Here is a 16,160-nt window from a genome sequence, read left to right on the forward strand (position 1 = left end):
CTTAGAAGATTTTAAAAAGCATATACATACTATGATGGTAAGTAGCTGGCTGACCAGTAAATCCATTCTGCTGCTGTCCTGGCTGAGGCCCTGAAGCTATCTGCAACAATCCTTCACTATGGCTGCCTGCCAGTATACTGGCAGGCTGACCTAGAGGAACAAGAAGACATTAATATGGTAAATTTATAGAGGCAATCCTATGGTTTTATACAGGAAATGAAGGATCAATTATATCTGATAGTCACAATTATAAAGATGAGCAAAAAGTGGAATTCACCCATGGCCTATATAATAAAAAACCCTACAGTCATCTATAAAGGCAAACCTTAACTTGAAGAAGTTCAAAATTATTCTATCTTTAAGTAATATCTAGCTAATTTTATTGGCCCATTTCTTCACAAATATTCTTCAAATGCCAGCAAAACCCCACTATAGGTCTAGCCTATCATAATAACTTTTTCAGAAGCGCATCAGCTCACTCCCAGCCACTCCATCTAGCTCTGGACCTTTCTGACTAGGACTCCAAAAGTCCAGGCTCAAGAAAATGTTGAAAACTGGAAAGTTCATTATTATCAGCACTGGTACTGGTAATGGCAGAATGCTAGAGGGTGATCAAAGAAAAGGAGTGCAGGCAAATATTTTAAATGGAATGTGATGGGTAAGGTGGGAAAGTTAAAAAAAAAAAAAAAAAAAAAAGGTAAGTTCCACTGTCCAATCAACACAGCATCTGCTAGTTAAAACAAAACAAAACAAAAAATCAGTCTTTTCTGAAATTTTTTCATGTGCTTTTAAAAATCAAGAATTGCCTCTAAGAACACTATCATACTCCTGGATTCACAAGAAATTAGTTGCTCTCTCTGTATGTAATATACCAGGAGAACTATTCTATTCAAAACCATTCTAAGAAATTGCTTACATTTTTAAGGCTTTATTTTTTGTACAGAAAAAGCTTAATTTCTTCAAGCAAGTATTAATTAAGTCAACTGTGATCTCACTTGGAAAGCAATGAAATTCCATAATTGTTATTTGTTACTGGCATTACCTCAATCTTTTCTCATCTATATGGGAGTATAATCAGATAGAAGAGAGTAAATGACACCATCGCTCGAATATGCAATGAACAGCTCAAAGTATCAAGAAAAAGGAACATTTTTCTCCTCTCTACAACTCACATTTCCTTAAGGCTAAGATTATAAAATTAAAAGCTAAAGAGACTACTTCAATACTCCCTAAATTATTTTTTTTTAAGATGATGTTTTCAGCTACCATCCTATTCATCCCCCTCAAATTTTCACAGGTTATTTTTAAAGGTTAATTACATTTTTACTCTTGCTTTTTAACAACTGTACGTTACATACTCTTAGCTATCTTACAAAAATTGTCACTATGCAGAAGAAATTAAATTATTTTAATTTACTACAGATATTTAGAAAGAAACCCTGAAGATATTCAGGTACCAAATGAACATAAAGTGGGCTTAGCATAAAGCCCACTGCAGTTATCTGTACTGAGTATTTCCATTACACAATTCCAAGTACATAAAATGAAATTAAACAACTAAATCAGCTCATGTAGTCTTCCAATTCCCCTATTTTAGTCCAATTTCTTTTCTTTCTTCTAATTTTATCAATACACTTTTTGAGATCTAAGGAAACATTCTGCAACAAATTCTAAAACTTACGGTAATCATTACTTATTGCGAAAATATGTCCAAAAAACACCAAGATTATCCACATTTCATTCATATCACTTTATTTGATCTTGAATATTATCCACATTTCATTCATATCACTTTATTTGATCTTGAATAGGACTCGGCCCCAGGGAACGTAACAGTTAAAATGAAGTCACTTTAGCAAGCATCAACAAAGGCATGCAAATTCAACCTCCAGGTAGTATCAACAGAGGTAAGCGGCACTAATCTATGCTCAAGTGGCTGTAACATACCTTCTTTTATTCTCCTTCCCTACCCACTCTGTCAACTATATTCCCAAATCGGTGAATAAAGAGTAGACAGATAACAGAAGCACAAAGTGGTTAAAGGTTCATGTTCTAAAGTATGTGTTTAACCTATATGGCCCACTTGGAATATGCTGTCTCTAGTGAGACTGTCATCTCATGTAGCAAATCCAAAAGATACTGTTTGAAGAGGTAAAATGAATTAAAGAGGGGGAAATTTGGTATACTTTATTTGAAACTCAATTGTAGAAATCAGTCCTCCATTTATTCCAAAGATCAACTTTCTATGTTGAATCTGATCTGATATTAAAGTAAACAGAATAATGCTTCCTTTAATATCAACTAACAAAGTATCAGTCCAGATCTATCAACAATTCACTGCTGATGTGGGCTTAGATACAATCTCCTTAGCAAGCAGGTACAAATAACACAATACAAACGCCAAGACCCTGTTCTGTGATTAATTTAAAAACAAAAAAAAGGCCACTCAACTTGCCAAGTTGAAAACTGTCCAACCTTTGGTAGCTATGAAAATAAGGTCATTATTTCCTTGACCAGGCCCCAAGAAAAGCTGAACCTAATAGCACTCTGCCTCCATGACATGGCAGAGAAGGTGAGTACCTCTTTAATGGGAAGAATCTTTTGAAAATAGACTTGTTAGAAAAAAAATAAAGTTAGATACACAGAATTTAGCTTTATTTCAAAGTTGACTAAAATACTTAACATCTATCTTGCGGGTTATACGTTACAAACAAATTTGTCAAGATTCCTTTTTCTAAGTCTGCACAATTGGAGACTGAGATGACTATTATAAAGTAATATTCTGCCAGTAAAGCAAAATAAAAATACTGATTAGAGGAAAGCTTGCAATTCCATTAACACAGATTTTTATAAATCTCTTGGTTAAAAACTACTTGTTGGTAACTTAAATATTTCTCTAAAATAAATCTGAAAACTTAAGAGACTTCTTACTTCTGCATGTAATAAAGTACAAATTACACCATTAACTTAAATGATTACTTAAATTCCAAGTGACTATACATCAACATAAGAACATTTAAATAAATTACAAACACCATTTTTTTCCAGGACAACTCAAACACCTATTTAATGCTTGTTTACCTATGAAAGATACCATAGTAATTTTAATTTTCACTTACTTGGAGGTTTCCTCCAAGTGGCTACCTATAAATATTTAACGGTTAGGAAAATTTATCTTACTGACTACATCTGACTCTACAACTCACTTGTGGAAGCCACAGGAATGTTGGGAAAGTTGGTGGTGCTGGTAGCGTTAGACTCAGATGGGGCTAAGAGAGCTGGGGCGCTGTAGGTCTCCGTCGATGCACGATTACTTGGTGGATGCTGGATGGTTTGAATTGAATGCCCTTCAGTGGATAATGATGGCTGTCCCTCAAAGTCATGAACATATTCATCCTTCACCAACATACTAGGTGGAGCTATACAGAAAAGCAAACATATTTTAAAATCTTATAAGCCTCTATTCCCAGAAAAAAAAATCTTATAACTAATATAACAACACCTAAAATCAACTATAGTGTATATCAGTCTAACTCAGAATTTTCTCGTACTATTTTTAAAGCATACTATTCTATCAGCAAAAGCTATTTATTTAGAGGTAGTGGCATGAGATCAATCTGACTGACTACTTGAAATCTGAGGTAGACTATATTCCAACAACCTCCAGCAATGGTCCTAAAGAGGTATTTTTAGTTTCTTGATTAATAATCTAAAAGTAATAATCACCTTAAATACATAGCATAAAGTAGACACAAAATCAAGTGGCTGGGGAAAATATTTACCTAGTTAAGACGACCAAATTGAGATCAAATAATTACTTTTTTTTATATTTTTGCTAATTTCACGGTGTAAAAATATGAGTGGGATCTGACAGCTATCCAATTCCAGATCTAGAATTACTGTTAAGTAACATATTCTTTGAAAGTGAAGTATACTGAATGTCCCCTAAAAGATTAGAATGAGCAGAAAAATCCCAAATGGTAAGTCAAACTGAAATTTCCTTCTAGAAACCCAATCCAAATAATGATGTTTGATAAATATGTAGTGTGAAAAAACTCGATAAACAACATCTTTCACCCACGTGGTTACACATTAATAAGCAAAGCTAGGCTCTAGCTGATATAACACCTTTTCCTGAACAAACCAGGGAATAGCTAGTTGGCTTTGTTGTGAGGAAAAAAAGGAAAATTGAAACTGCATTTATAATAATCAATGGTTCTCTGCCCAAAACCTCCCCACTTCTTTTTAGGCTATAGTTTTGGGGTTTGCTTTTTATCTTTAGCAAACAACGCTTTACTGCATCTAAACTAACACTACCCTAGAATTTTATAATCCGTTGAACTCTAACACTAGGTTCTTTTCTTAGAGCAGTTAACAGTCCACAAAAAGACATTCTCTTTTCCATTGAGAATCAGCATATAATGCTCCTTATCTTTCTCTATGTTAATCTTTGAAAAAATCCATTACACATAAATACTAACTAGTTACACAGCTACTTTTTTATTAAACTGAGAATATTTCAAAGAGGTAAGAATAATCTATTGTTCAGATTTCCACATACAATCTCTTAAAGGGCTTTTTCATGCATCAAAAGTAATGAAGACATTGATATTTTTAAGACCCATAAATTTCACTACGAAGAGTTTCTCTTTAGAAAATTCTATGGAAACAAAGAGATAACCAAAAGGAGCTCAACATATCATTATATGTCAGTAAAAAAAGTGGGTCTAACCACTCACCACTAATGTTGGCCAAATTATAAAAATGCAAAGAAAAAATCATTTGAGACATAAAGTGGGTATGACTGTATTTATTCAATTTTTAAAAACTTATACTCTTCAACAAAGTCCTATGATTTTCTGCATATAGATCCTGACATCTCTATTAAATTCTTGGAAATTTTAGGGTTCTTTGCTGTTTATAGTGACTGGGATCTTTTTACCAAGATATTGGTATTGCTAGTACATAAGGAGAAAGTTACTGATTTGAGGATATAGCTGGTCAACTTGATACTCATTATTTCTGCTTTTCAGTTGACGCTTTGGCTTAATGGGCAATCATAACAACTGAATTCTGGGCATTCCCTGGTGGTCCAGCGCTTAGGACTCGGTGCTTTCACTGCTGTGGCCCGGGTTCAATCAATCCCTGGTCGGGAACTAAGATCCCACAAGCCGCATGATGCAGCACCACCCCCCCCAAAAAAAAGAAAGATTTGAAAATAACTGAATTCTGCTTTTAAACAGTTATGCCTCATAACTTTTTCTTGCCTAATACGTTGGTTAAACCTTCCCAAGTGTAAGTTTGGGACTTCTACCAGTCTACAGGTCTCTTTAATGAAATAACTTAAAATATAAGTTTCTTCAGTAAAACTGGGTATCAACAAGGATAGATGTCTGCAATATACTTTAGCCAAGAGAAAAAAAGTAGGTTATAAAACACTACTGTACACTATGATCATACTCATGTTTAAAAAATCATATAAGTAAAAAAGCAAGGTCCAGTACAGTGCACAATATGCTTTTTGTGTAAGAAAGAAGGGAAATAATACATGTATTTTTGCACAAAGAATCCCTGGAAGGAAACACCAGAAACTAATAAAAGTGATTACCTGAGGTAGGGGGGAATGGGGACAGGGGTGGGAGCACTTCTTTTCACTGTATACCTTTTTATAGTATTTTGATTTATGGACCATGTATTGCCTATTCAAAAAAATAAGATTAAAAAAAAAATATAGTATATATTTTTAAAGTCCAGGAAACAGACACCAAACTATTAAGTATTTCTCTTTATGGACTAGCATTCAACAAATTAATTCACTGAAAAAATATTTATTGAGCACCTATGTTCCAGGTACTGTTCTAGCACTTGGGATACAACAGTAAACAAAAGAAAGATCACTGCCCTCACAGAGCTTACAGTCTTTTATGATATTTTTCTATTGTTTAAATATCTAATAGTGAGCACAAATTACTCCAGCCCCTCCTAGCTGTCTAATCTTGGGGAAGTTCCTTGACCTCTCCAGGCACCAGTCTCTACATCTGATAAAATGTAAATAATGCCACCTACCATGTAGGAGTATTATAAGAATGATGACACAATATTTGTAAATTATTTTGACACAAAATAAATACTTCGAAAGTGTTAGCTATTATGATTTAACCATACCCTTAGAGCGGTCATACGTGTATACAGAGATTGTAAAATGTTCTGTGAGGAGTAAAGAACACATAGCAGACAGAGAAGCTGAAGACACTGAGCTCATCCTAGGCCTCTGCTCTTTATTACCACCAGCAAGCAGGTCACAGCTTGTCTGATGGTACTGTCACTGTCCTATTTACCTTTTCTTTCCTCCACTAGACTATGAGCTCCCTCAAGTGGAAAAAACATACTTTATTGATCTTATCGTCCCTGGAACCTAACACAGTACCAGGCAATACATGCTCATTAAATATTTGTTTAAATCAACACACAAGTCAATGTGGTCATGGAAAGTTTCATGAGATGAGACAGGCTGGAAATGATTACCACCAAGATCCCAACTCAAAAGTGAAGGAATTATCCCATTTGCTTAACTTTTAACTACCTGGCCTTATATTATTTCTTTGTCCAAATCTAAAAGGCCCTGTGAGAAACACCTGTTGTATTCTGAGGAAAGAAGCCACTGAAGCCAGCCTTTACATAGCCACCACTAGGGGGATCCATAAGGCTGAATATAGGGCTAAAGCAACTAAAAGGGGCTATCAACCCACACAAGCCCATCAATAACAGGTACTCATAACAGCAGTATTTTAGGACAGGAAGCAGTGTAATGAGTCTTCAGAATCAGATCTCCTCACAACCACCCCCCGAGGAAGATTCTGATATAGTTATCACTACAGCTGCCCAACCCCTAACACCCACTGAGCTAAAAGCTTTCATTCTCCAAAAACATAGATGGAGAATGGTGAAGATCTGAAGGGTGTTTACTTTCAAAAAGAGGTGATATGATACCAACGTCTGTGCGGTGAAGAGACTGGGCTTTACCCAATCAATCTTAAAGCTACCCTTCTCAGACCACCACAACAGCTTCCCTTATCAGCCCACTGTCCTCAGAAACCAACTAACCCATAACAAGTATTAAAAGGCACTAGAGTCTTCCTTTATTATTACTGACATGGAAGAGAAGTGGAGAATAAAAACAAGTAGACTTCCATGCTCTTCCTAAATTTTAATGTCAGATGATATTTCTGACCCACCTCTTAAGATTCTGCAACGAAAGAGGTGCTGAGCCACTAATTTGCCTTCAAAACAATGGCATACCTTACTAAGATGACAGTGGCTCTTTTATCAGAATTTCTCCGCAAATTAATTAGTTCTTACAGAAATTTCAGTTCATTAACATGTTCCAAGAAACAGAGCTAAAGTTTTAACAGACCTCTGTCCTCAAATATTAGACACAAAAAACACCTCCCATATGTTACATTTCCCCACCTCAAAACACTCTCTCCTTTTAAAAATAGGATTAGAACATCTGTGATTGGCAGATACTTTAAAGTAGCCTTGTTTTATTTACTCAAAATGTAACAAGACTAAAAAAAAATTAATATAGTACACAATTTTAAGTCCTTCTTAAAATTACCATTCATAAAAATAAGTTAGGCTGAAATGAAGAAAAATGAGAATTTTGGTGTTTTTAAACTATATTACACATGATTCTAAATTATCAAACAGGTTATTTATACCCATTTAAATTAAAATAAATACTTCGAGGATTTTCAAAAAAATAAAAAATAAAAAAATAAACTGGCTCTGTGAGATTTTCTTCCAAAATAGCCAGTTTTTACCAATTCAAAAACTATTCTTCTTTTGTATGTTTTATGTTCCCCTATCACATTTTTTAGACTACTTTCGGTCATAAACAGCAGTTCAAAGCCAAAGAGCCAACAGTCTATTTAAATCCAGTTGTAAATGCTGATGCATGTCCCCCGCAAATCTACATTTCCAAAGCAGTAAGTTTTTTTCTTGTCAATGTTACCAGCACCCACACAAACTAGTTCTAGGTCAATAAAGAATAAAGAGGATGGGATAAAAGAAAAGAGAAAGTTACAAGAAACGAATTACCTACCATTACTCTGCAGTGTTAATCCTGAGAGATCTTAAATTTTTAAAGGGGAAAAGAAAATAAAACATTAAACATTAACATGAAAATAATTTCCATTATATTTAAAATAACAGAATGTAAATTTAAGCCAGGGATTCAAAACTTCCATGAACCATTTCAATTCAAGAATAGTAGTATAAATGCTATCTAACAATGCATAAATGCTTTCCATCTTATTTTTCAAAAACAATGTTCTAAATGGGCAAAATACCAACTATGCATACTTAGTTTTAGCAGTCAAAATACAAGTTTGTTCTGAATTCAAATTTAAATATTTGTATTTCATTAAGAATGTCTGATTCTTTAACCTTAGTTGAAGTCCTGGGCTATCTCCAAATTTGTAATTTAACTTAGAAAAATTAAAACACTATTGAGATCTTTTCCCTTTGTGCTTCTAAGCATAAAAGCAAAGTCTACTTACCAATTCCAGGTGATACAACTCGTTCATAGTGATATGGATTCACACAGACACTATCACATTTTAAGTCAAATGCATACTGACAATATTTAACATGTTTTAATTCGTTTTTGTGAAGATCAGGCCACCTCCAGAGACGGGCATAGATCACATGAGGAAATCCTTTCCGACCAGCCACCTAAGAAAAATAAATGACCATTTATTGAGCATCAGTTATACAGCACATGTTATACAAGGCACTTTATATGTTCTCATTTAATCCTTACAGTCCTACAAAGTCAGTATTATAATCCCCATTTCTTAAATGAGAAAAACTAAAGCTCAAAATAACTTACTTGGCCATGGTCACAAAGCAATAAACATAGGTATGATTTCAAGGCTTATGCTCAGGTTTTAAAAATGCAAAAAAAAGTACGAGTTTGAAGAAGAAACCATGCCTAAAATCTAGAAATAAAAATTTTAAATCTAACAATATAAGCTTTCTATATGTTTCTTTAAAAATATTAAATACAGGAGATGTATTATGTAGTTCTATATGAAAAATCTGATCAGTGAAAATAAAAGATAAAGAAAATTTGTAAATGTAAGTTTTTAACTCCGCAAGTATTAAAAATATGCTTGAATTCTTCTGGATTGTTTTTCATATGAAAAGTACCGAACATACAATATCAGATTTCTAAATTATAAAAGAACTGAGTATAACTCAGTTTTTAAAATGTGCATATAATACCAAAAAAAAAAAAGGATACAAGGATGAATACCAAGTTACTAAAGATGTGGCTTTTCTTCTGATTTTTATTTTTATTTTCCAAATTTTCTACACAGAACATTTTTTTTCAGTCAAAACATTTAAAAAGTTTTAAGCTATATCTCTGTTGTATGGAAGATACATTCTTCCATGTGTTCCCATAATATGTACTGGTACAGGATGTACTATGATACCTAAAGAGACGGAGCAAGCATTAGATTTCCCATAGTAACTTAAGAGGAAACAAGAATTTGTAAAAATCTGCCACTACAGAAGATACAGAAAAGCCTCTAGAACAAGACTAACCTGAAGCCTTCCATCCAATGTTCTCTGTATAGTAACACATTTGCTAGGGTGAGCTCCATTTGTAGTTATAGCTGTTATTAAAGAATCCAATTCATCTTTTTTCTCCTTCAGTTTCTTTACCAAACTTTCAATTGCTCTTTTTGCAAATGTTTCACTCTCTCCACCTTGTCTATGGCACATCAAACTATGTACAATGCTCAGACAGGCATCATTACTTGTTGGTGTATTCGTAATAGACATATTGTCCATTTGTTAGTTATTTCTTTTAAATCAAATATGTTTCCAATTTCCGGAGCAATTTTGATCTTTTGGAGGCAGTGAAAAACAACAGCTAATGTTGCAATGAAAATTATTAGACATGTGGTATTCAGGATAACCTAAAAAAAAAAAAATGAGACACAGATATTAGAACACATTTCACAAACTAGATTCAATTTCTTGGGAAAAGATGGAATTGCTCCAGTTAAGTCAAAGACTGAATGGACGTAATTAAAATGTGGTGCTTAGCATTTTAAATGACTTAATTAAACTGTTGCTGTTTTTGACATTCCCAAAATGTTAAAGTTAGGCCATCTCATTATTATAGAGGTATGTTCAATCAAGTCTTGTCGACTGTACTACACCCTAAAGTAAAATCTTAACACAACTTCTTAAAAAGATTACTTATGAAGACCAGCACTTTAAAATATTCTTGATCAACTAGCTAAACCTAAAAGTCTATCACTACACATGAAAAATTCACCATCACCTGGTACCAAATGCTGTTTATCAGTTAACAACACACAACTTTGTTATAAGAGACCACTGACAATAAAAAGATGAATAATTTTTAAATGGGCAAAGGATTCTAATACTCATTTCTCCAAAGAAGAATGGCCAATAAGCACACGAAAGGTACTCAGTATCATTAGTCATTACTGAATTGCAAATCGAAACTACAAAGAGATACCACTTCACAGCCACATTTTGGATAAATCAAAAGAATAGACAAAAAGTATTGGCGAGGGACTTCCCTGGTGGTCCAGTGGTCAAGAATCTGTCTTGCAATGCAGGGGACACCAGTTCGATCCCTGGTCGGGGAACTAAGATCCCACATGCTACAGGGCAACTAAGCCTGCACACCACAACTAGAGCACTCAAGTGCCACAATTACAGAGACCACACGCTCTGGAGCCCGCACCACAGCTAGAGAGAAGCCCGCACGCCACAACAAAAAGCCCACTCACTGCAACGAAAGATCCCACGTGCCGCAACTAAGACCCAATAAATAAATAAATAAGTATTAAAAAAAAAAAAAGTATTGGCAAGAAAGTGGAGAAAATGGAACCCTCATATGTTGCTGGTGGGATTGCAAAACGGTACAGCCACCTTGGAAAGTAGTCTGACAATTTCTCGAAATGTTAAACACAGAGTTACCATATAACCCAGCAATCCCACCCTTAGTAATTCCATCCTAAATTACCAGAAACCTATGTCCACACAAAATATGTACATAAATGTTCACAGCAGTATCATTTATAACAGCCAAAAAGTAAATATAACCCAAATGCCCCTCAACTGACGAATGTATAAATGAGTATGTCTATACAATGCAGTATTATCCAGTCATAAAAAGGAATGAAGTACTGATATATGCTTCAACATGGATGAACCTGGAAAACATGTTAGGTGAAAGAAGCCAGTCACAAAAGGCCATGTGTTGTATAATCCCATTTATATAAAATATTCAGAACAGGCAAATGACCAAAACAAAAAGTAGATTAGTGGCTGCCAAAGGCTGGCCGGGGGTGGGGGTGGGGGTGGGGGGGGCGGGGATGAGTGACTGCTAATGGGCATTGAGTGTCTTTTGGGAGTGATGAAAATGTTCTAAAATTGATGGTTGTACAACTCTGTCACTATAGTGAAAACCATCAAATCATACACTTTAAAAGAGTGAATTTTATAGTATGTGAATTATATATCAATAAAGTTATTATTTTTAAAAAAGAGAGACCACTGAATTCCTCAAAAGATTTTTTACCCATAAAAGCAACAGGGTAAATTATTTTCAAAAAAATTAAAATATAGAAAATGAATATTAATTAAAAATCCATTCAACACTCATAACACAAACTAACTTATCTAACCTCAAAATCTCACATGGACTAAGAAAAGGCCATCAGCTTAAGAATAAACGAGATAAAGCAGGAGTGGAGGCTGTACTTATGCCAGGTTGTTTTACATTTGTTTGTTGATGGTGTTGCATTCCATGCTTATTTTGCTTTTATTTTCTTCGGCTATTTACCTGAATTTTAAAAGCCTACCCTCCACGACCAAATTAATAAAACTCATCAGTCCCTACCAAAACCTGTTCCTCTTCTGACGACCTTTACTTGTACAGCTTAAACTCCACTCAATTACCCAGCGTTGGAAAGCTTGGTAAATCATCTTTGACCTACCTCTTTCTTTGACTACCCCCTACATTCTCTCACAAAGTTACATGATTCTTTACCTTAGTCATTTTAATTTCTATTCTACCAGACACTGCTGTAGTTTTGGGCTTCCTTTAAATTTATATCACTTGCTATTTAACACGTGTTCCCCTCTATTGTTATCTATTTTACATAAATGCCTGACCTAGGCAGAGAAAAAGCAGTTTTTCTTATACGTTTGAATACTTAACCACTTGCCCACATGCAGAGGGTACACTTTCCAGATAACCAAAGATTACCTGCCTGGTAGGTTTTGGAGTTAGAGATCTGGATTAGAATCCCAGCTCTCACACTAAGTAGTGGGACAAACTAAATTACTTAAATTCTCTCTGAACATGGATTAAAAGGAGAGCATACAAAGTGAAAAATCTATATTAATGTATAGTAAAAAACAGCTACTGTCTGAATACTAAAATGTTTATTTTGTTTTAAAAAGAGATTTTCCTAAAACACATTATGTATTTTTCTGCATTTTCTCCTATTAAAATTTGTCAAAGAAAATTTAGAAGGGCAGGAACAGTAGTAAACCACCCATCCAGGACTCACAACACAAAGGCATACAGGAGCCAGGCAAATTATATAAACGAATAAAATGTGCCAGGTGTAAAGAAAAGTACTGAGGAGGACAAGTGCGTGTCCATCTAAAGTGAGTAGCTGTGGGATTTCCCTGGTGGTCCAGTGGTTAAGACTCCATGCGCTCAATGCAGGGGGCCCAGGTTCGATCCCTGGTCAGGGGAACTAGATCCCACATGCCACAACTAAAAAAGATCCCGAATGCCACAACTAAGACCCGGCACAGCCAAATAAATAGATAAAGTGAATAGCTGCTACTCACTTCCAGCAGAAGTGGCATTTGAGCTGCCACATCTTCAATGCCTATTTATACGTCAAAAATAAGTATTGGCAACACACCTGCAGGGAAATGGAAGGAAGGAAGGAGAAAGAGCAACCACTGTGTATGCCAAACCAAACCCACCCTCAACTCACATCTGGCCCAAGAGAATCACCAGTTTGAAATCTCAGAATGCCAACCTTACAATTATAATTTCTAGACTTCAAAAGCTCTCAGGGACAGGGAGTGTACTCGTCTTAGTCATCATTATATGCCCAATTCCTAGGACATATAACCGTTTCTTATTGTTAAATGAATGCATTTCTGCATGTGCTTTCAGATTCATGCTCAGGCTATTTCTTTTGCCTAAAATATCCAGTCCCATTTTATCTACTTGGTAAAGCCCTAGGCACCCTTCAAAGTGCAGCTTAAATGTCTCAATTTCTCCAAGAGTTTCCCCTAACACACTGTCTCCTCTCCCCACAATACTGAAGGAGAATTACTTCCCTGGTGTGTTTACTGTGTGCCCTAGTATATTACCTGATGCCTCCATCAAATTAAACACACACCCCAATTACAACACATTATATTATAGTTATTTGATTATGTATTTGTTTCACACCCCACTGCCGTAAGTTTAGAAGAAAACAGCAACACCTTCTCATCTTAAAAATTCCTAGTACAGTGCACAGTTCCTTTCATATACCAGGCAAATGCTTGCAAGTTGACTACAGCTTTTTCATTTGGTGTCATTTCCTTGCAACAAATTTTGAAGAATGCAAATACTTATGTTGTTGAAATCATTTTCTGATATTATATTCCAAAAGATTTGTTCCAATTTATAATGTAATTAAAGTGTTTGTAACTATTTCATCACAATCTCCCTGTCGGATGTTATCATCTCTAAAATTTAAGCTATTTTTGGCCCTAACAGTTTCTCAGAAACTGTTTTAATTGCACATTTCTTTGAACACTAGTGGAAATATTCCTATGACCACAAGTGTCTGAAACATAATTTAAAAGTTCCTTGTATAAAAATAATACCAGCAGGGGTATATAGGTGTTGTTCTACATTAAATAGCTCTAGATTATAATTTTTTAAAGAGTGGTATGGAATGATAGTAGACAAGGGCACTGAACTGGTATAAACAAAATTACGTATTCTAATCAAAGCTCTGGCAGCATGATTGGGCAAGTTAACATCTCTTTCAATTCTCTTATCTATAAAATGGAAACAATATCTGCCTTGCCAAGTTTATAGACTGGCTATGGTAATCAAATGCAACAGGATATAAAAGCAATCTGGGGACCATAAATTGGCCAATTCAGCAAACACTGTATCCGCTAGGAGCAAAGCACTACAGATAAAAAAACAAGTAGCACATAATCAGAAAGTGGTTCTCAACTCTACCCAGCAGCCGTCCCCAACCTTTTTGGCACCAGGGACCGGTTTCATGGAAGACAATTTTTCCATGCACGGGGGAGGGAAGGGAATGGTTCAGGCTGTAATGCAAGCGATGGAGAGCGGCAGATGAAGCTACCCTCCCTCACCTGCCACTTACCTCCTGCTGTGCGGCCCAGGGGGCTGGGGACCCCTGCTTTTGAGAACACCCCATTTTTGTAACAAATAATTTATATCACCCCATTAGCTCTCCTGAAACAAAGTTCTAACCTACTTACGTTTTTTAAAAAATTTAACAATGCCCTAATTATAATATAAAGGGGGAAAAGATTAATATATAATGAAGTGTGTACTTCAATAAAAATGCTCAGGCATATCAAAAATCAGAAAGTATAATAAAGAGGTCAGATGCCTAAACTTATATAGTAAATCACCATAAACATGACAACTACAAATTCTAACCTTCCAAGACAGGTGTGTTGTTTTGGCACAATGGCATTGCAGTTGGTGACGTGGATTTTCCAAAATAGTTAACTGTCGATAAAGTTCCAAACAAAACAACTTCAATTAAACTGAATTAATGGGATTGACATGTACACACTACTATACATATATAAAATAGATAAATAAGAACCTACTGTATAGCACAGGGAACTCTATTCAGTACTCTGTAATGACCTATATGGGAAAAGAATCTAAAAAAGAGTGGATGTGTGTCTATGTATAACTGATTCACTTTGCTGTACAGCAGAAACTAATTCAACATTGTAAATCACCTATACTCCAATAAAAATTAATTAAAAAAACAAACAAAAAAAGAAATGAATTATGAGAAACTTAATTCCCAAAAACTGAATATATATTAAGATGGAGTTAGGTTCTAGGCTAATTATACGTTTTCCTCCTACATGAATATTCTGGGCATTTGAAAGTGTTGTGGGATGCAAAAAATTCTTCACAGTCTCTCACGTGCAGGATGGCATCCCTAGCCCCCATGCACCAAAGCCCCTCCCAGTAACTTCCACAACATCTCTTAAAGAGGCAGTACTTACTCCACTGATAACCACTGATCCAGACGATCCAACATATCATTACACTAAGTAACAGATGCCTAAAAGAGGTAGGAATTAAAGTGATCTGGAAATAGGAATGCATGGAAAATCCACAGGTAAGCTAAGTCTTAGCATGATGTATCAGTCAGGCTAAGCTAGTCTACGTCACAGTGACAACCAACTCCCAAATATCAGTAGCTTAAAACAAAGGTTTGTTCTCTGCATAAACTATATGTCAAGCACAGATACATGCCCATAACAGCAGTGTCCATCACTGCTCATTGTCATCTCTCATGGATTAGGCTAACAAAGTCTCCATTTCTACATATGTCCTTAAATGGCAGGGGAAAAGATAGGTAACTCATGCACCAGCTTTTAAAGGTTGACTATCACTTCTGCTCACACTGGATGGACCAAGTCATATGGCCATGCCAGTGGTTCTCAACCAGGGCAACTCTGTCCCTCCAGGGACATTTGGCAATGTCTAGAGACAATGCTGACTGCCACAACTGGAAGGGGGAGGTGGAAGGCAGAGCAGTACACTGGCATCTAGTGGGCGGAGGCCAGGGCTGCTGCTAAACATTCAACAACACACAGGACAGCCCCTCCAACAAAGGATGATCTGGCCCCAAATGTCACTAGTGCCCAAGCTGAGAACCCAGGACCATGCCTAATTTCAAGGTGGGGGAGGGAGACAGAGAAGTAAATATTAACCATGTGCCAGAAGAGAGCCATCAGAATATGGACGGGAGAGTACTTGCAACTACCACATGTGAATAAGAATTTGCCAG

The 16,160-nt window shown here is 35.5% G+C and overlaps 1 protein-coding gene across 4 annotated transcripts in view; it reads right to left on the bottom strand.

The window, feature by feature from the left end:
• SMAD4 (SMAD family member 4) overlaps positions 1–16,160 on the bottom strand; it is a 53,256-nt gene that overhangs the window by 27,691 nt on the left and 9,405 nt on the right. For all 4 annotated transcript variants that reach the window (XM_061170414.1, XM_061170415.1, XM_061170416.1 and 1 more), the window contains exons 2-6: positions 9,613–9,989; positions 8,562–8,736; positions 8,105–8,134; positions 3,207–3,419; positions 31–150 (exon numbers count right to left, since the gene is read on the bottom strand). In XM_061170414.1, coding sequence (XP_061026397.1) covers positions 31–150; positions 3,207–3,419; positions 8,105–8,134; positions 8,562–8,736; positions 9,613–9,861 — 787 coding nt within the window. In that variant the 5' untranslated portion in view covers positions 9,862–9,989. The remainder of the gene's footprint in view (positions 1–30; positions 151–3,206; positions 3,420–8,104; positions 8,135–8,561; positions 8,737–9,612; positions 9,990–16,160) is intronic.

This window comes from Eubalaena glacialis, chromosome 15, assembly GCF_028564815.1.
Source record: "Eubalaena glacialis isolate mEubGla1 chromosome 15, mEubGla1.1.hap2.+ XY, whole genome shotgun sequence".
Taxonomy (NCBI): domain Eukaryota; kingdom Metazoa; phylum Chordata; class Mammalia; order Artiodactyla; family Balaenidae; genus Eubalaena; species Eubalaena glacialis.